The 16,194-nt window shown below is 43.6% G+C and overlaps 1 protein-coding gene across 1 annotated transcript in view; it reads left to right on the top strand.

Moving 5' to 3' along the window:
- The first annotated feature begins 4,947 nt into the window (after positions 1-4,947).
- Positions 4,948-16,194, top strand: part of LOC121269873 (protogenin-like) — a 114,495-nt gene continuing 103,248 nt past the window's right edge. The window contains exons 1-2 of the mRNA XM_041174911.1: positions 4,948-5,031; positions 8,223-8,525. Of these exons, the coding sequence (XP_041030845.1) occupies positions 4,965-5,031; positions 8,223-8,525 (370 nt within the window). The 5' untranslated portion in view covers positions 4,948-4,964. The remainder of the gene's footprint in view (positions 5,032-8,222; positions 8,526-16,194) is intronic.

Raw genomic sequence — 16,194 nt, 5'->3', positions numbered from 1 at the left:
TGACCAGTGCAGACCCGATGGGCTGAAGGGCCTTTTTCTGTGCTGTAGATCTCTATGACTCTGTCCCATCAGAGTGACCCCTAATTTTAAAACAGTGCCCTCTAGTTCTGAAATCACCCACAAGAGGAAACATCCTTTCCACATCAATATTATCAAGGCCATTCAGGATCTTACATACTTCAATCAAATCACCCCTCACTCTTCTAAACTCCAGTGGAAACAAGCCCAGTCTGTCCAACCTTTCCTCATAAGACAACCTGCTCATTCCAGGTATCAATCTAGTAACCTGCTCTGAACCACCTCCAATGCATTTACTTCCTTCCTTAAATAAGGAGAACAAAACTGCACACAATATTTGAGATGCATTCTCACCAATGCCCTGTATAACTGAAGCATAACATCCTCACTTTTATGTTCAACTCCTCTCACAGTAAAGGATAGCATTCCATTAGCATTCTTGATTACGTTCTGTACCTGCATTCTAACCTTTTGTGACTCTCGCATTCCATCACACTCCTCACTCATATCTTGTAGATGGTGCTTAGGCTTTGGAGAGTCAGGGGGTGAGTTAGTATCCACAGAATTCCCAGCCTCTGACCTGCTCTTTTGTGCAACATGCTCAGTCTTTATGAAGATAACCCACAACAGAAGGGAGAGAGAGAGAAAATGTAAGGTGGAATACCGGAGCTGAGAAACCTCACAAAATATCGAGCAGCAGGCTGCAGAGCTGGCAAGGGAGGACAGAGGTCAATCCAGTGCTGATGGTGAGATTAGCCTCTGCCAACCATCTAGTGAGGAATCATGCATAATCCAGAGAACCTTGGAACATCAAGGTGATTGATGAGTGCAATTTTGAGCCAGCCTAGGCAGTCACTCATTCTCTCCCCTCTCCATTGTAGGTGCCAGCAGGAGGAGGGGGCAGGCCAGCCTTGGTGCCTGAAGTCAACCCCAGCCCGCAGGAGACCTTGAAGAGGATGAGGATGACATCTCATTTGTAAAACCATCACAGCATTCACCTGCACCCTCCACCAGCCCAGAGACACATACCTCTGTGGGTCATATATCTAGTTTAGGCTCGGGCTCACACTTTGATGGTCACTGCATGGGTGTGTGTCCACAGCAGGAGGAGGCAGTTAACGTCTCTGGCATTTGGGAAGACTGCAGGAAGAGGCCTCTGCTAAGTCAGAGTCAGATGATGAGCCTCTGGAAGCGGCCATGGGGAAAATGCTGGGGTATCAAAGAGACGCAGTGGTAAGTCAGGCAGAGGTGTCAAAGGCCCTCAACAGAGTGGCACGAGAGATGGACGAGTGCGTCAACATGCTCTCTGCTGTAGTAACTCCGGCATGTGAGTGCACGGGGATCTCCATGAGTAGGATGGTAGGCGCCAAGGAGACCCTGGCCCAGCAGAACACAGAACTTCTGCCAGATATATGCTTGGATCTGCACTCCATCACTCTAGCCAAGGGCAAGCTTATGCAGTGGCTAGACGAGAGGGGGCAGGGCACCTAGACCTGCCTCCATGTGCTCTTCCTTCTCAAGGAGTCAAGGAGGGGCTTTCAGGGAGGAGGAATGTCAGGCAGACAATCCTGAGGAGGTGGACACCCCTGAGGCTATCACCCAGGACACTTAATAGTGTCCATCCATTCCGACTCCCCTCTGGCTGTAAACCCATCAGCTCCAGCCTCTGAGACCACTGGGGGTGCACCTGCACCAGAGCAGGAGACGCAAAGAAGGCCAGGGCCCTCCAGAAGATGCCCACCAAAGGCAACACTGACAAGAGGGCATAGTAGTCAGCAGGCTGCCTCCACCTCTACCCCGCAGATGTTGGGGAAGCACCTAGACATAGTGATAGGGTAAGAAAAATTAAGAAGTGTTAAGTTCACACTGGTGGCACGGGTGTACGATCATTGTATATACTTACCGCACTTTTGAAATATATGAATCATTTCACTTCATGGAGGTCTCCTGGGTTTTTCTTGCTGCTGCTTGTGTTATTGGCTGTGTGCACTCCCTGCTTCCCCTCTGCCTTCCATGGGGGAACAAGACTGTGTCTATGCCCCCCTGAATGATGCCTGCTTATGGAGGCATCGCTCTTTGCCAAAGCTCAATTGAGCCATGTCCGAGAAGCCTCTCACTCACACTATTCCCCTTCCCTTCACTGCCCTCTAGGCCCCATAGAGAGACCTTTGCCTTGTCAGGATAGATTATCAGGGTTCTCCTTTAGTTGTGCAGTTGAGCTGACCTTCAGCTTCACTATCACTGGGGCAAAATCCTGGAACTCTCCTCCTAACAGCACCGTGGGTGCACTTACACTACATGGACCACAGCGGGTCAAGAAGGCAGCTCACCACCAACTTCTCAAGGGCAATTAGGGATGGGCAATAAATTCTGGACCAGCCAGTGAAGCCCACATCCCGTGAATGAATTAAAAAAAATTTCCATGCACACAATGGCCCTCCTCCCACCTAGAAGTTTTTCTGTTGGACATCAAGGGTGCCAACATCCTGATCTGCCTGTGCCTCAAGATGGTGCGTGTCACCTTCCAGACAGTGTCCAACAACTTTTACCTTCCTCCTGCCACCCACCTCTACCTCTACCCCCATCACCATTGACGCACCCCCAATGTTACCTTCACCCTCCCATTGGTTACCGTTGAACCTCCCCCCATCACCGTAAACCCCATCAGCAAGAACCTTCAAATGCCTTCCCTCCCCGTTGAACCCACACTTGTCACAGTCCCCATGCCCACCCTGATTTCACAGTCCCCATGCCCACCCTGATTTCACAGTCCCCATGCCCACCCTGAACCTGCCCACCCCCCAGATCTGTGTGACAATTCATATCCCATGAATGAACCCCCAATGAGAACTGCTCCTGCCACACCCAGATCCTCACTCTCCCACCCTACCACATCTCACTCTCTCCAACCACCAGTATCCTCGGTTTGCAACCCCTGAAGATTCCAGGACTGACAGTACTGACCCGTCCCTCTGAGAAACTCCAATCCCTTTGCCCTGCGACCTCTCCCCTTCAATCCTTCCTGGTAACCATCCCACCTTCGAATCCTTCCTGATCACAGCCCCCCAATGTGTCATCCAGCTCCCTAACCCCATCGCCGCTGCCAGTCATCTCCTCGGCATGCACTATACCTGGGGTCATGTGGTCCTTTGTTGCTCCAGGCTGCGGCTTCTCAGGTAAGTGCTCTTAACTCTCTCACCATGTGGACGCCAGGTTTGTCTAGTATCGGGCCAGACTGAATTCCTGCTGAAGGGTCAGAATATATGCCGGGGGGACGGTTCCGGTCGCTTTTAATTAGCATGCCTTCCCAATGAGGTTCAGCGGGAAAGGCAACCGACCATTAACCTGCCATGACATTCTAGACAACAACTTCCCGCTTTCATTTCCAGCCATCCCGCCATGAACCCAGCCACTGGTGGGAAGGGAAAATTCTGGCCATTGTGATTTGGGGATAGTGCGGGAAAATGGCATTGAGGTAGAAAATCAGCCATCATCTAACTGAATGGTAGAGCAGACTCGAGGGGCCAAATGGCCGACTCCTGCTCCTATTTCCTATGTTCCTAACCTGTCACGTGCACTTTCTAATAGTAATCACTGGTAACATTGCCTGATTCTCCCCTCCTTAGAAAGGGCATTGAGATCAATTATAATGCCCCCTGCTGGGTGGGAGCAGTTAAATCAGCGCAGTGGCAGGGCTGAACCCTGGCAAGTTTTATTTGGACCAATGAGGGTGACACTGAGTTTCTCCACTGTCACCAAACAAGAATCAGCATCATAACTGCTTTTAGGGCACCATTAATATGATAAATGAATGAGCGGTCCATTATACTATTATGCTTTGAAAAAGCAGCAAGATATTTCAGTACAGACTAGAAGGGCCGAATGGCCTGTTTTTCTGTGCTGTAGTGATCTATGGTTCTAAATAATCTCACCAATTAAATTAGAAACTGGTGTTTATGAGGCACTTTCAGCCCTGCAGTACTCTGATCACAGAAGGAAGAATTGAACTTTCCTGGTCTCTCTGTCTCAGTACCACACCAAACGTTAATCACTGAGCCATCAGTGGGGCAGTCAGTTGCATTCAATGTCTTGTGGCTCCCAGGTTAATAGACCTGTTCACTACTAAACCTGATTGGTGTCCTGATGCCCTCTGACTGTTTTCCATGCTGCATCTATGCTTCGATGCTGCTATCATTCTTGAGGTAAGCAAGAGAGCAGTCCGTGCTACCCCATCTTCCATGCCCTCTCAACGATACCGTAAGAGTCTCTTTGCTAATGGTCTCCAGGTTTTGCTCACTCATGCCCGAGCATTGCTGCCCTCCACTCTGTTATTCAATCATGTCAATGCATTGATGCCCTACATTCCCTGTTGTTCATTCATGCCAATACAGTACTGGCCTCCAGTTGCTGCTTTCATTCATACCCATACATTGCTGCTCACCAATCCCCATTATTCACACAACCATACATAGCTGCCCCCATTGCTGATGCCCTCCAACCCCTGTCAATCACTCATGCCGATACCTTGCTGGACCCGATTGATGTTGCCCTCCAACCCCTGTCATTCAGTCATTCCCATGCATTACTGTCCTCATCAATCCTCGTTATTCACTCCTGCCCAGAGAGTTTTGCCCCCTTTGCTGTTGCCCTGTCTACCCAGCTGGTCCTTTGGCTTCTGGCAAAAGAAAGTAGAGCGCGTGCGCCGCCCTGCTGCGGATGAAGCCGCCGGGCTCGGTGCTGCGGCTGCCCGCCCGGAGCACCGCCGCGCGTGTCCAACACCCGCCCCCCCCCCCCCCGCACACCTCCTGTGAGTGTGTGCGCGTGCGCGGCCGCCAAGGAGTCCGCAGCGAGTGAAGGCGGAGGCGCTGGAGCTGCGGCAGATTAGAGACAGGGAGAAGAGTTTCAGGGTGAGGGCTTCTAGCATGAGCAAAGAAACTGTGGATTAAATGGCGACTTTCCAAGGGAGAACTTGTGGTGGGACTGCACTGGTAGCTTTGCTGCTGCCTATTTCAGGTGAGTGATATTTTTTTTATGGGTTTTTCTTTTGCTGCTGTTGCGTTTTGGATGAAGAGGAGCTTTGATGTCCGGAGTGACCAGTGTCCATTGCCCCTGTCTCCGGCCTCTTGCTCTCCGACCCATTGTACCCGGGGCCACTGCTCTTGGCTCTCTGTCTCTCCTAAACCACGGAGTGTAGGTTCCTTGGGGGGGGGGGGGGTGGGAGGGAAGTGTATTGTTGTCGGTGTAAGATGGTTTTTACTGAGTGAGAGGGGGAATGGGGAGGGTTACTCATCCCTGCAGCCACTTCATGGCCGGCAGTGTCCGCGCACACACACACCGGCTTTTGTGTTGTCCACCTCCAGGGTGCCTCGTCCCTTGTGCTCACAATGTTGCCACACGCACACAAAAAAAAGTTACTCAGTCTTTCACTCGCTACAAAATGTTTCTCGCTCCAACATTGTATCGGCTCCTTGCCCCCACGTGTATTTATTTATTCCTCTTTTTTTCCCTTCTCCCATTCACTTTGAGATAAGAGTGAACCTCTTTCTTCCCCCCGCTCTCCCACCACCCCCCCCCCCCCCATTCCATAACCCAGCGTGGGGTCTCTGGCCACGCTGACTCTTTAAGACTTTTTTTTAACTGGACAAAAATGGGGAAACGACTTTGAACTTATAAAAAATATATATACACATCAGTTGATCTCCGCTGTGAGGTGACGATGCACATCACTGAATATTTGTAAACATTGCCTTTAAATTGATGCCAAATATCAATTCGATGAATCTGTTGCTAGCTGAAAGTGTATTTTTGTTGATTTTTAGAAAAAAAATGTACTCGGGCGTCTTAACGATTTTTTTTGTTGAGGAATTGCAAAAAAAAGGCGAAGTTTTTTTCCCCACCTTCTCTCTTTTCAAGAGTGTTGGTGCAGTCTCCTGTCGCGTTACATTGTCCCTAACGGAAGGATTCATTTGCATCCCAGAACCTGAACTGATTAATTCAAGTCGGGGGGTTTGAAGGGGGAGGGGGAGAGAATCTGTACAGATTTGTATTGACGGAGAGAATTGATCAATTGATGAGAGCTCTTCTCGATCACGTACATCAAATTCACTCGGGACCTCTAACCGATCCCCACCGCTGTCACCATAATACTGACAAATATACGACAAATTAAAAATACGTTACATCTCTGGAATCTTTTTTCTTCCCTGGGACCCGTAAACATGCTCATCGATCTCACTACATGAAGTTAGTGTGACTGCAGCTTAAAGCTTTGCGATGTCAGCTTTTCCCCAAATCGGTGCGTGGGTTTCGACTCAACAATATCGAAGCAGACTCTTTAAAACAGTCTGCAACTGCCCACCGACTTAATGAAAATAAATTATTTTGCCCGTTCGCAGGCACATTACCCAATCCGTCAGCGTACTTGAGTTGATTGTCAGGCTCAAGAAATGTTTGAAAGCTTTTTTAAGTCGCACCATCAGCGAGAGAGACGCTCTTTTTTTGTGTACTTCCTTTTGACTTGATCAAGGGAGATATGAAGATCCAAAACTAGATGTAGTCAGTTCTCTACACGTGGTTCGTCCAGTTTTTAGACAAGAGTTCAAAACTGGAAAATGAAAGGCGGTGAGAGCTTATTGATACACAAGGACAGCCTGTTGCTAATGATTTCTCGTAAAATCAGACTTTTATGACTTCGCCTGTTCAGGCTCCTTTTTGACAAGCTTGTAAAATTAGCAAACATCTTGTGCGAAGTCCGCCCTGTATAGCAACCGGTTGCAACTTCAGATTGGAGCAAGTCTTTCTATCGGCATGGTGTTTAGAATCAAAATAATAACACGCTTTTACAAGAGTGCGCTCCTTTTAATTCGGATCTTAATTGAGTTTTCTGCTCCATATAAAAGCTCAATAAAAGGTTACCACCATTGTAATGCGCCCCTGCAGTGATTTTAACACCGGTACTTCGGTGTACTGGCTCTTCGATTTGTTTGAATTAATTAGTACTCTTGGATTAGTTTCTTTCTCTCTCTCGTCGCGTTTGGAGATTCAGCACATGGTGCTATCCAGCCTTGTAATCCCCCCCACCCCAGCACAGAGAGGCGCTGTAGTTTTGATTGCTTTCTAAACACAGTTGCACATATTTGATGAGGGAATTCTTCGTTCACTGCTCTCAAATTAAAAATATATTTGCAGAATTTTGATTCCCAAATTTGAACTTCCGTTTTAAATTTGAGTTTTACTTTTGGATCCTGCTGGCTCTCTGGATCTTGCACGTCTTAAGAACTGAAGAGGTGTATTGTTGATGCCAGTAAGCGATTATAAGCAAGTCTAAGTTGATAACTTGTTATATTCAGAGACTGTTTATTCATTGGACTAAAACAAAAAAATAGTCAGCGATTTGGTAAGGCATACTAAATCTTCAACTTAATCATATAATTGACATTCATTTGTGGGAGTGGGGCAAGTGGAAGAGAAACTCTGAAGACAAGGAGCAGAGTGGAAGTGAAACATCTCCCACTTGAATAATGGTTGCAATATAAACTGTCTTCAAAACTTTTGGGTCTAATTATTGTGAATCTTTGACATTTTTGCCAGTGTCGTCAGTGGGAACATCATTCAGCAAGTGAATTTTGGTTGTACAGTCTTTGGGATTCCAGTAGGGCTGAGATGGGGATAGAAGTTCCTCCTTGACACTGTAGACTGCAGATTGTGATGAGCTGGTTGCAGCTAATGACCTTTGCTTACCATTATGGTGGATAAGACTTAAAATCCTGTTTCAGAATTTGAGGAGCTGGGAGATTGAAGATGAGGATGGACCACAAATTCATGGGTTTGGATTCAGGACCCCTTGAATAGAAGCTTTCATCCTGATGTTTTATCAGAACCAGGAGTAACAAGTTTATGTAAAGCATGCCTAAATATATATTTTAGAATGTTTAATCAAACACTTGTATGTCCAATGGAAATCTCAAACTCATCTTCAGACCATTCAAATTGATACAAAAACAAAATTCAGAATTCGTTATGCATTATTGAGCACAACACTCCCTGACAAATTGCACTGCCTCTTGTAGCCTTGGTGCACCTGTGTGATCAATTAGTGACTGGGTTCAGAGGAAATTATTTCATTTATCAAAAACTTTATTTTATCAAAATCTGAATATTCAAGGCCTTGTTAAATTTGAGATGATTTGTATTGTGTTTTCCAGGTATTTGGTGCTTCACTGAGCTTTTTTTCACAAGGGAGCCCCAGGATGTCATTGCTTTGCGGAAAGACCCTGTGGTTCTTGATTGCCAGGCTCGTGGAGAACTTCCAATTACCATTGTGTGGCTGAAAAATGGACTGAAATTAGCGGATAGTGAACGGATATATGTCTTATCAAATGGATCTCTTTACATCACTGAGGTTGAACATCGTAGAGGAGAGCGATCAGATGAGGGCTACTATGAATGTTTGGCTCAAAACAAGTATGGGGCCATTCTGAGTCAGAAATCCCACCTGTCTGTGGCCAGTAAGTATTTCTTTCTTTTGGTACGTTTAACCTGACCACTTTTCCCAAGATAAAGGTCGTATTTAGCAAACCATAGTTCAAAATTGTAGGATTCTAGACACTCTGGTCAGGTAAGAGCAAAGGATATTTTGGAAGTTTGGTAATTAAGAATAACCTGATTGAGCTTTGGTGAAACTTAGGGCAGGTCTTTGTGACTCATGCTGAAGATGACTAAGAAGTGAAGGAGTAATTGGCCACGTACAGCCCATTAGGCATGCAAACTGTGCCCGCTGCATCCCCAAAGACAAAGCCATTAAGAAGTTTGTCATCTGCAACATTGTGGAGGCTGCTGCAATTTGAGATATTTAGTAAGCCAGGGACTTTGATGCATGTGTGTTGCCCAAGCTGTATGTGAAATTGCATTACTGTGTCAGCCGTGCCATCCACAGCAAGGTGGTAAGAAATCATTCGCGAGAGGCCAGGAAGGACCAAACTCCGCCTCCATGTTTCAGGCCAGGCGCCAGCATCCCGCGTGGACCTCCTCAAAAGCCTTATGTAAATATGAATGAATCCTATAATTTGGTTTGAATTAATAAAAATGTTGGACCATTTTTAAAAAAGAAGAAACTAAGGGCAGGAATTTTCCGATGGCAGAGTTTCCCATTCTGCCACCTGAAGAGTTGGAGGGGAACGTATCCACACAGATACATAGCAGCCTCGCAGTCATTTAATGCTCCTGAACATTAATTGGCTGGAGATGGGACTTCTGCCCCTCACTTGGGCAGAAGCTCCGCCTCAGAACTGCCAGCTAATCTGGTCAATTAGCTCTAGCTCCAGCAGCGCCAGTGACAGCAGTGGCCAGGACTGGGACTACAAGCAATCCTCAGATTCTAAATCCCAGAGTCCAGGACTGGGTACATGGAGAGAATAGGTGAGGCCTGGGATGGGTGCGAATAGAAGGGAATGGGGTCTTGATGGAGAGATCGCTTTGGTGGTGGGAGCCTCAGAGTTGAGGGTGGTGGGAAACACCCCTTAAGTGGCCATTAAGTGCCTCAGTTAGAACGACGAAGGCCGGGCTGCCCATGACCTCACCTGCCCTCCCGTAAAATTGCAGACAAGTCATGGGTGGGGTGGGTGGTGGGGCGTGGAGGGTGGCAGGAAGGCCACCTGGAAAATTTTATGGGCCCTCCACTTGAAATCCTGCCAGCAGTGGACCAAAGAATTCTGCCCTTACTGTGAATGTTACACTGCATGCAACTGTATTTATAATCTGTAAGTATAAGGGAGTGACTTGTAGTGTTTTTACAAACATGCCAGCTTTTTAGTGTTGCGTCTTGTGCATCAGCAGTTACAGGTAGTTCCCATTTTGTGTTGAAGCAAAAGGCTCTAAAATAACTTGTAAAGGTGACAGAATTGTTGCTTTTCAAATGTCAGTCATTTTTTTATTTCTAATGGAAAATGAATTTAAATTATATTTGTTTATACGTTCTGAAACATATGAAAATCAAACTGTTGGGTAAAATTCCTGATATCTGATGTTTTCCACCACAAAGGCAACAGGCATCCGAGTTGACTGGGTTTCAGCTATTGTGATTTCTGCTGTTTACTATTTCTAGTGAAGTTGTAATGTGTGCGTTAAGAATGCATTTATAATGTTGCTATTAATAGTAAATGAAATATTGTTCCTCCTTCCTTGGGTAACTAGGGAGTTAAAAAGTACTGAGCCTTAATCCTGACCAAAAACCTGCTCTTGCTTTCTTTCATGTAGATAGCATTCAGGTTTTCCTGCCAATTTTCAAAGCAGTTTCTCATTCTGTCGATATAGCTGCTTCATCTCAAAGTCAAACATTGAGTGTGCTTTAATAGACCCTTTGGTCTTTCTTTATACTGAAAGATGTATATTTAATTCTAGGAAATAGATCCAAAATGGTAATTTGTAAGCATGGCACACAGTCATTGTTTAGGACTGTGATAGAGTACTTTGATCTATTGTAAGCAGATTACATTCATTGTTTCCAGTCATGTGGTGTTATCACCAGCACCAGTATTCAGTGATACTTGTGTGGCACTTCTGAGAAAATCAAAAGTCTATAGGCAGAAAATGCTTAGATACAAGAAAGTAATGGAAACACGACTATAAAAAGACTCCTGAAGCTGTGAAACAGCCTCATTCAGTATAGGTTAATTACATTGAACATCTTTCGTCATATGATCTTATATCTGGTACATATTTATTAGGCTTAGATAAAATCATCATTAAATAGTTTCATTCCTTTTGAAACTTCAAACACTCAGTTTAGCTTTTTCACTTGTCAGTTCTCCAGGACTTGAGAATAATTCCATTGCTGATAATTATATTTCTTCATTTAATATACTTATTACAAGCCATAGTCATGTGAGTTTAAAGGTGATGTGTCTAGTTTGGCATTCTTATGATCGTATGCCTAAAAGTCCATGAACCTTCTTCAATATCTGTGCTTAAATTAATAGAATAGTAAAACCCCAAGTTTGACCCTTGGCCTTGAAAAGTTAGCTGCTCCCAGTAAGAGTACTGGCTAAGGTGTCCAGAAATGCTGGTGGAAAGGTGAAGATGCGAATGGGTTGGTTGTGATCCCTGTCATAGGTGTTAGGTTCTCACTTTGAAGATAGATCATTTCAGGGAGATGCTTTAGGTTTGTGGACCCTTACCCCAGCATCATCAACTTCAGGTGCCTATTAGAGGGGAAAAATAAACCAACAATACTCATTGATCATAATATATAACATAAATTCACAACTAACTTTCACTGTTTTGGCTAGAGTTATAAAAGGCTTTAATGTATATATTAGGTAATCAAGTTTTCATAGTATTGTACTGTACAATTAGTTTGGGTGATGAAAAATCAGTACTATTACAATATATTGATGTACCAATATGTAACATCTTTATTTAGACCTACGTTTCCAGGCTTGTTTATTGATTTAATGGAGGTACTATATTCAAGTTTGCAGTCATACACAAAACATTTAAAGTAAACAGTGAAATGGTAGTTTTAGTTTGAAAAAGAAAATGCATCCTGGACCAGGGTCCGCAGTGCGGCGAAGGAATTTTCTTTTAGGCATACTGTTTCTTTTAAGCATTTGCCGGTAAGGTTATCCTTTATCACAGATGTTAAGCGTCTGGTATAACATTTAAAACTGATTTAATCCATACAAGAACTGTTAGAACTGAACACACTGGGAGGTGTCACTGATTCCAAAGTTAGAAACTAAAAGCTGATACTTGCACCGTGGTCGAGAAATTGATTATTCATGTGCAAATTAAGAATTCTTTGGGTTAAAAGGTTAGAGGCTATGCAGGATGAGGTTTAGCCCTGTGATAAAGAGCAGATGACCCTTATTCATTGTCCATAGCTTTCATGTTGTTCCTCCACAAAGTTCGTGATTGCCAGGAATTGTTCTTAAGGAATGCAGGGAATCGTATGCCTTGCCTTTAGTGTTACTGTGGAGCCTTATCACATAAGGACATCACAGCAGGTCTTTAGGGACAGTTTCTAGCTCTGAAACCCTTAAGGCTCTGTTTTCTGGTGTTCATCCATGCATAAAGGAATTTAGCTAATTTTGCTTTCTTGAATTCCCTTAAAGTAACTTTGAACACCAGTGTTTAAGGAAATTAAGATATAAAGAAAGAACTGTACATTTAATAGATTTTTTTTCTACTTGTAACTAGGAGACAATAGGAAGTTCTTTTCACTGCTGTTGTGTTCTTTGTGGGGCACCCTGCTGGGGAAAATGCCAACTAAACAATTGAACGCCCATATGGGTTGCTTCAGGTCTGAGTAAGATCACAAGTGAAAAGTCCTTTGCTACTGATAAGGAGTATGTTCAGAGTGAAGAAGGATTTCATTTTTCCTTTAAAGAATTCTGGATGTGTTTTAAGAGGACACTAGCAATTTTTTCCAACTCCAGAAAATTATTTTAGAAAGTGTTAGTTCTGAAACTCTCAGACCATGCACACAGTGCATGATAAAATGCAAACTCGTAATTGTACTTCTGGTGAAGGAAAAGATTTACATCTTTGTAGAATAAGAAATGAAAATCACGGAGTTTAAATTGTTTCAACACTCCATTCTTTAGATTTGTAATTTTCAAAGGTGGAATATATTTGGCTATAATGTCAAGTAAAGTTTTGGTTTGCATATCCAGAAACGTCGTTATTTGACAATCCTCTTAAGAGGTCTTCACTCTCTTTTAAACTAGCTCTGTTTAATTCAGCCTTCCCCTGTGATGGGATCATTTTGACATGTTTGTGTTGAAATGATCTTTTTCTTTGGTTAAATAAAGTTGATATCAGGGTTAATTACTGTACTTTTGGAGATAAATTGTTAGAGTACTCTCCAACCCTTTTTCCTGAGGTTCAACATGTCTTGCAATTCACAAAGCAACATAAGTGCATTTGCATTATCTATAGCTTTGATCGTTTTTGCTTCACTTACACCAGTTTTGATGACGCTTGGGCTGCGTGAGCTCATTGCAACCTGTGGGTATGGACATTGCCACATATATCTGTATATTGACCTACTTTGTATTAAATGCATGATAAAACTGTCCTGATAAGAATGGGCTTGTCTGCAAAACTGCTTTCTCTGTTTCCTTTACCTGTGGATCATGTATAAGCATCAAACTCATTAAGACATTTCGTTTCCCTTCCATTGTAGTCATTACCGAATTCTTTAACATCTACTGTTATGTATTGCTATTGATGGCAGTTATGTTATGGTTTGGCAATCTGTTGTGTTCAAACTGTAGGTGATAAAAGCTGCCTGTGGGTTTTTTTTTAACAGGTTAGCTTTACTCCCCTGCATTGGAAGTTCTGTCCGAAAGCCCATGAAATTTGCACATACCTGAGAAATGGAAAGTGGGTGATGGGGATAGGGCTGTATCTCCTGACCACATTGCCACCTTTTCTTGTTGTTTAGCATCCTGCCAAAAGTTCCCTGTGTGACTAAGTGTCTAAATTGTAGTGCTTTATTGCAAGGCAACTCGCTGAAGCGCAGGATAGTTCTGGTCCTGCAATTGTTTTACAGTCTAATACTCCAAGGGGCTGCTGAAAAGAATTGATTCTGGTCCTTTTGTCTGTTCTGATTATCCTAAATAAAAGGGATCTTTTTTCTTTGCTTCTGTTTGTGCAGGGATTCTAAGGTCTCCATAATTTAACAGCTGGACCTATTGATTATGTGCAGGACAATCAAGGTGATGATTAAAGAGGAACTAGAAAAAAACCTCGTAATATGAATTGGGACACATTACCTTTTAAAGATTTAGGAGAGACAATGTTTGAAGTAACACTCAGTTACTTTACAAGGATAAAATTGATGTGAAATGTAAAAAGCTGGACATTTGAATGGCAGCTTAAGTCTGTTTTCCAAATAGCTCAGCCCCTTGAGTGTGTCAGAAGGGAATTTTTGACACATCCATGCTATTGTAACATAGGATAAAGAAAACAGTTGCTTAGTCCCCAGTGTGTAGAAGGGATTTTTAACACAGAAGCATTCAGCTCTGGGTAATCCAGGATTCTCCCTGAAGGAGCAGCTCATGCAGCACACCCGAATGGTCTTTTTTTGTTTTATCTGCGTTCTTGTTGCAGCGTAAACTTTATGCATTCACTGGTGTCATCAAATGACCTTTTGCTATGTTGTGAAAGATGGCTTTTCTAAACTTAATTTTAAGAGGTTAAGAACTGTGTAACAAGCACATGCTCAAAATAACAAAACTTTCATTTAATTGTTTATCACTGAGTTTGAGCCTTACATTTTATTTAACATTCTTTATAAAAAGAGAAAGACTTGCATTTATGCAGCACCTTTACCTAAGCGCTTTGAAGCCAGTGAAATACTCTTGAAGTGTAATCAGTGTTGTAATGTAGGAAATCCAGCAGCCAATTTATACACAGTAAGCTCCCACACACACCAATGTGATAATGACCAGATCACCTGTCTTTGAGGTGCGGTTTGAGTGATAAATATTGACTAGGAGACTGGGAATAAGTCCCCTGCTCTTCTTTGAAATAATGCCATGGGATCTTTTACATGCAACTGAGGGTAGACAGGGTTTGGTTTAATGGTTCATCTGAAAGAAGGAACCTCTGATAGTCCTGTGGAGTACTGCACTGTCAGCCCAGGTTTTTGTTCTCAAGCCCTGGAATGGGACTTGAGCCCAGAACCTTCTGACTTGGGTGAGAGTGCTGCCAACTGAGCCATGGTTGACAGAAAAAGAAAATAAATATGACCAAATTTGGGCATATAATTGGGTCCCTTGTTGAATCAATATAGTAAGTTTATATGAATATCTTGCCTTTCATTGCAAAAGCTATGTTTCTATTCTTCCCCCTCTGCTGATGGTGCATTGTTGTGATGGGATTCTGTTTCATGCGTGTTTAATGTGGATGCTCTACATTACCTCACCCAAGTGGCTATGTTTGTGTGCTGTACTCGGACAGTGAATGCTTGCAGACTATTTGTCTGTGGGGCATAACAGTCGACAATGATCCAGTCATTGGATGTGATCAAGAGCAGGAATCACGAGCTGATCATTTTTAATCTGTCCCACCTCATTCCCCATTTGGGATCCCTGAGGTAACTGTGTTCCCATTGGTACCCTGCCTGAAATTCGCTAACTGGGCGCAGGCCAAGAATGGGATATTTTACATTTGCATCTTAAGCCATGGTGGGCATGTGTGTTTAGGATATGACCTGTTCCTTGGTAGATATCTTGAATTCAACATGAACCACATGCTTGAGATTGAATGTGTTCCATTTGGAATATGAGGAGATTTAACTCCACCGTGACTCAGCTGGTTGAGAGTGTCCCAAATGGGCTGAGCAGGTCTCACATTGACCCTCCTTCTGTGCTGACTTAGTATAGCTCAGTCAGGAAGCAGCAGGGTCTGCTATAATTTACTTACCCAGGTTAGGGAAGGGAAAAATGTCATCAGGGTTTCCATTCCGGATGAATCAACACCTCACAGCTTTTGCTGGAGTTGTATGTGTTGGGAGGCATTGCTTTCATGCTCCCTGAATCAAATGTCCTGGCAGCACTCATTATCCAGTATCGCACATGAAAAATAGCCTTGAGGGTGATACACCAGCAGGAGTCCCACAGCTGTGATGCTGTACCCTAGAAAAGATGGTTTCAGAAGAAAATTGATGGAGAGAAATCAGATTCCAGGGGTGGGGTGGGAGGGTAGAATATAGGAAATAAGAAATTCATGGTATCGTCATATTTTAGATAGAATATAACTTTGTAAAGGATTCATTATTTGGCATAAAGTAGGGATATACTTTTAAATCCATAATTGTAAGGTGGATGGCATAGCGTGTATGGGATGTAGTTTGGAATAAAACCCAATTTTGGGATTAAAGCATGCTGTCTGTCGAATACTAAAGTTGGATATGAAATCAATTTGGGGCAGTTGGGATCCAGTTCATTGAGGAAGCTGGCATGTATCTCCAAACTGTCAAACTGAGATACAACTTGACTCTAAAAGGAGACTCTGTAGGTGGAGGAAATTGAAAAACCTTCTGTGATGCAGAAGAGTCCAACCTGCCAGTGTTGGTTAAAGTGTAACTCTTTCAAGTACAAACCCGTTTCCATCTGTTTCAGATGTAGTTTCATAGTTTGCCATTGTGAGATTTGAACTCTTGATCTTGGG

This window comes from Carcharodon carcharias, chromosome 26, assembly GCF_017639515.1.
Source record: "Carcharodon carcharias isolate sCarCar2 chromosome 26, sCarCar2.pri, whole genome shotgun sequence".
Classification (NCBI taxonomy): Eukaryota; Metazoa; Chordata; class Chondrichthyes; order Lamniformes; family Lamnidae; genus Carcharodon; species Carcharodon carcharias.
The sequence above is the reverse complement of the archived record's forward strand: the minus strand, read 5'-3'. Positions and strand labels throughout refer to the sequence as shown.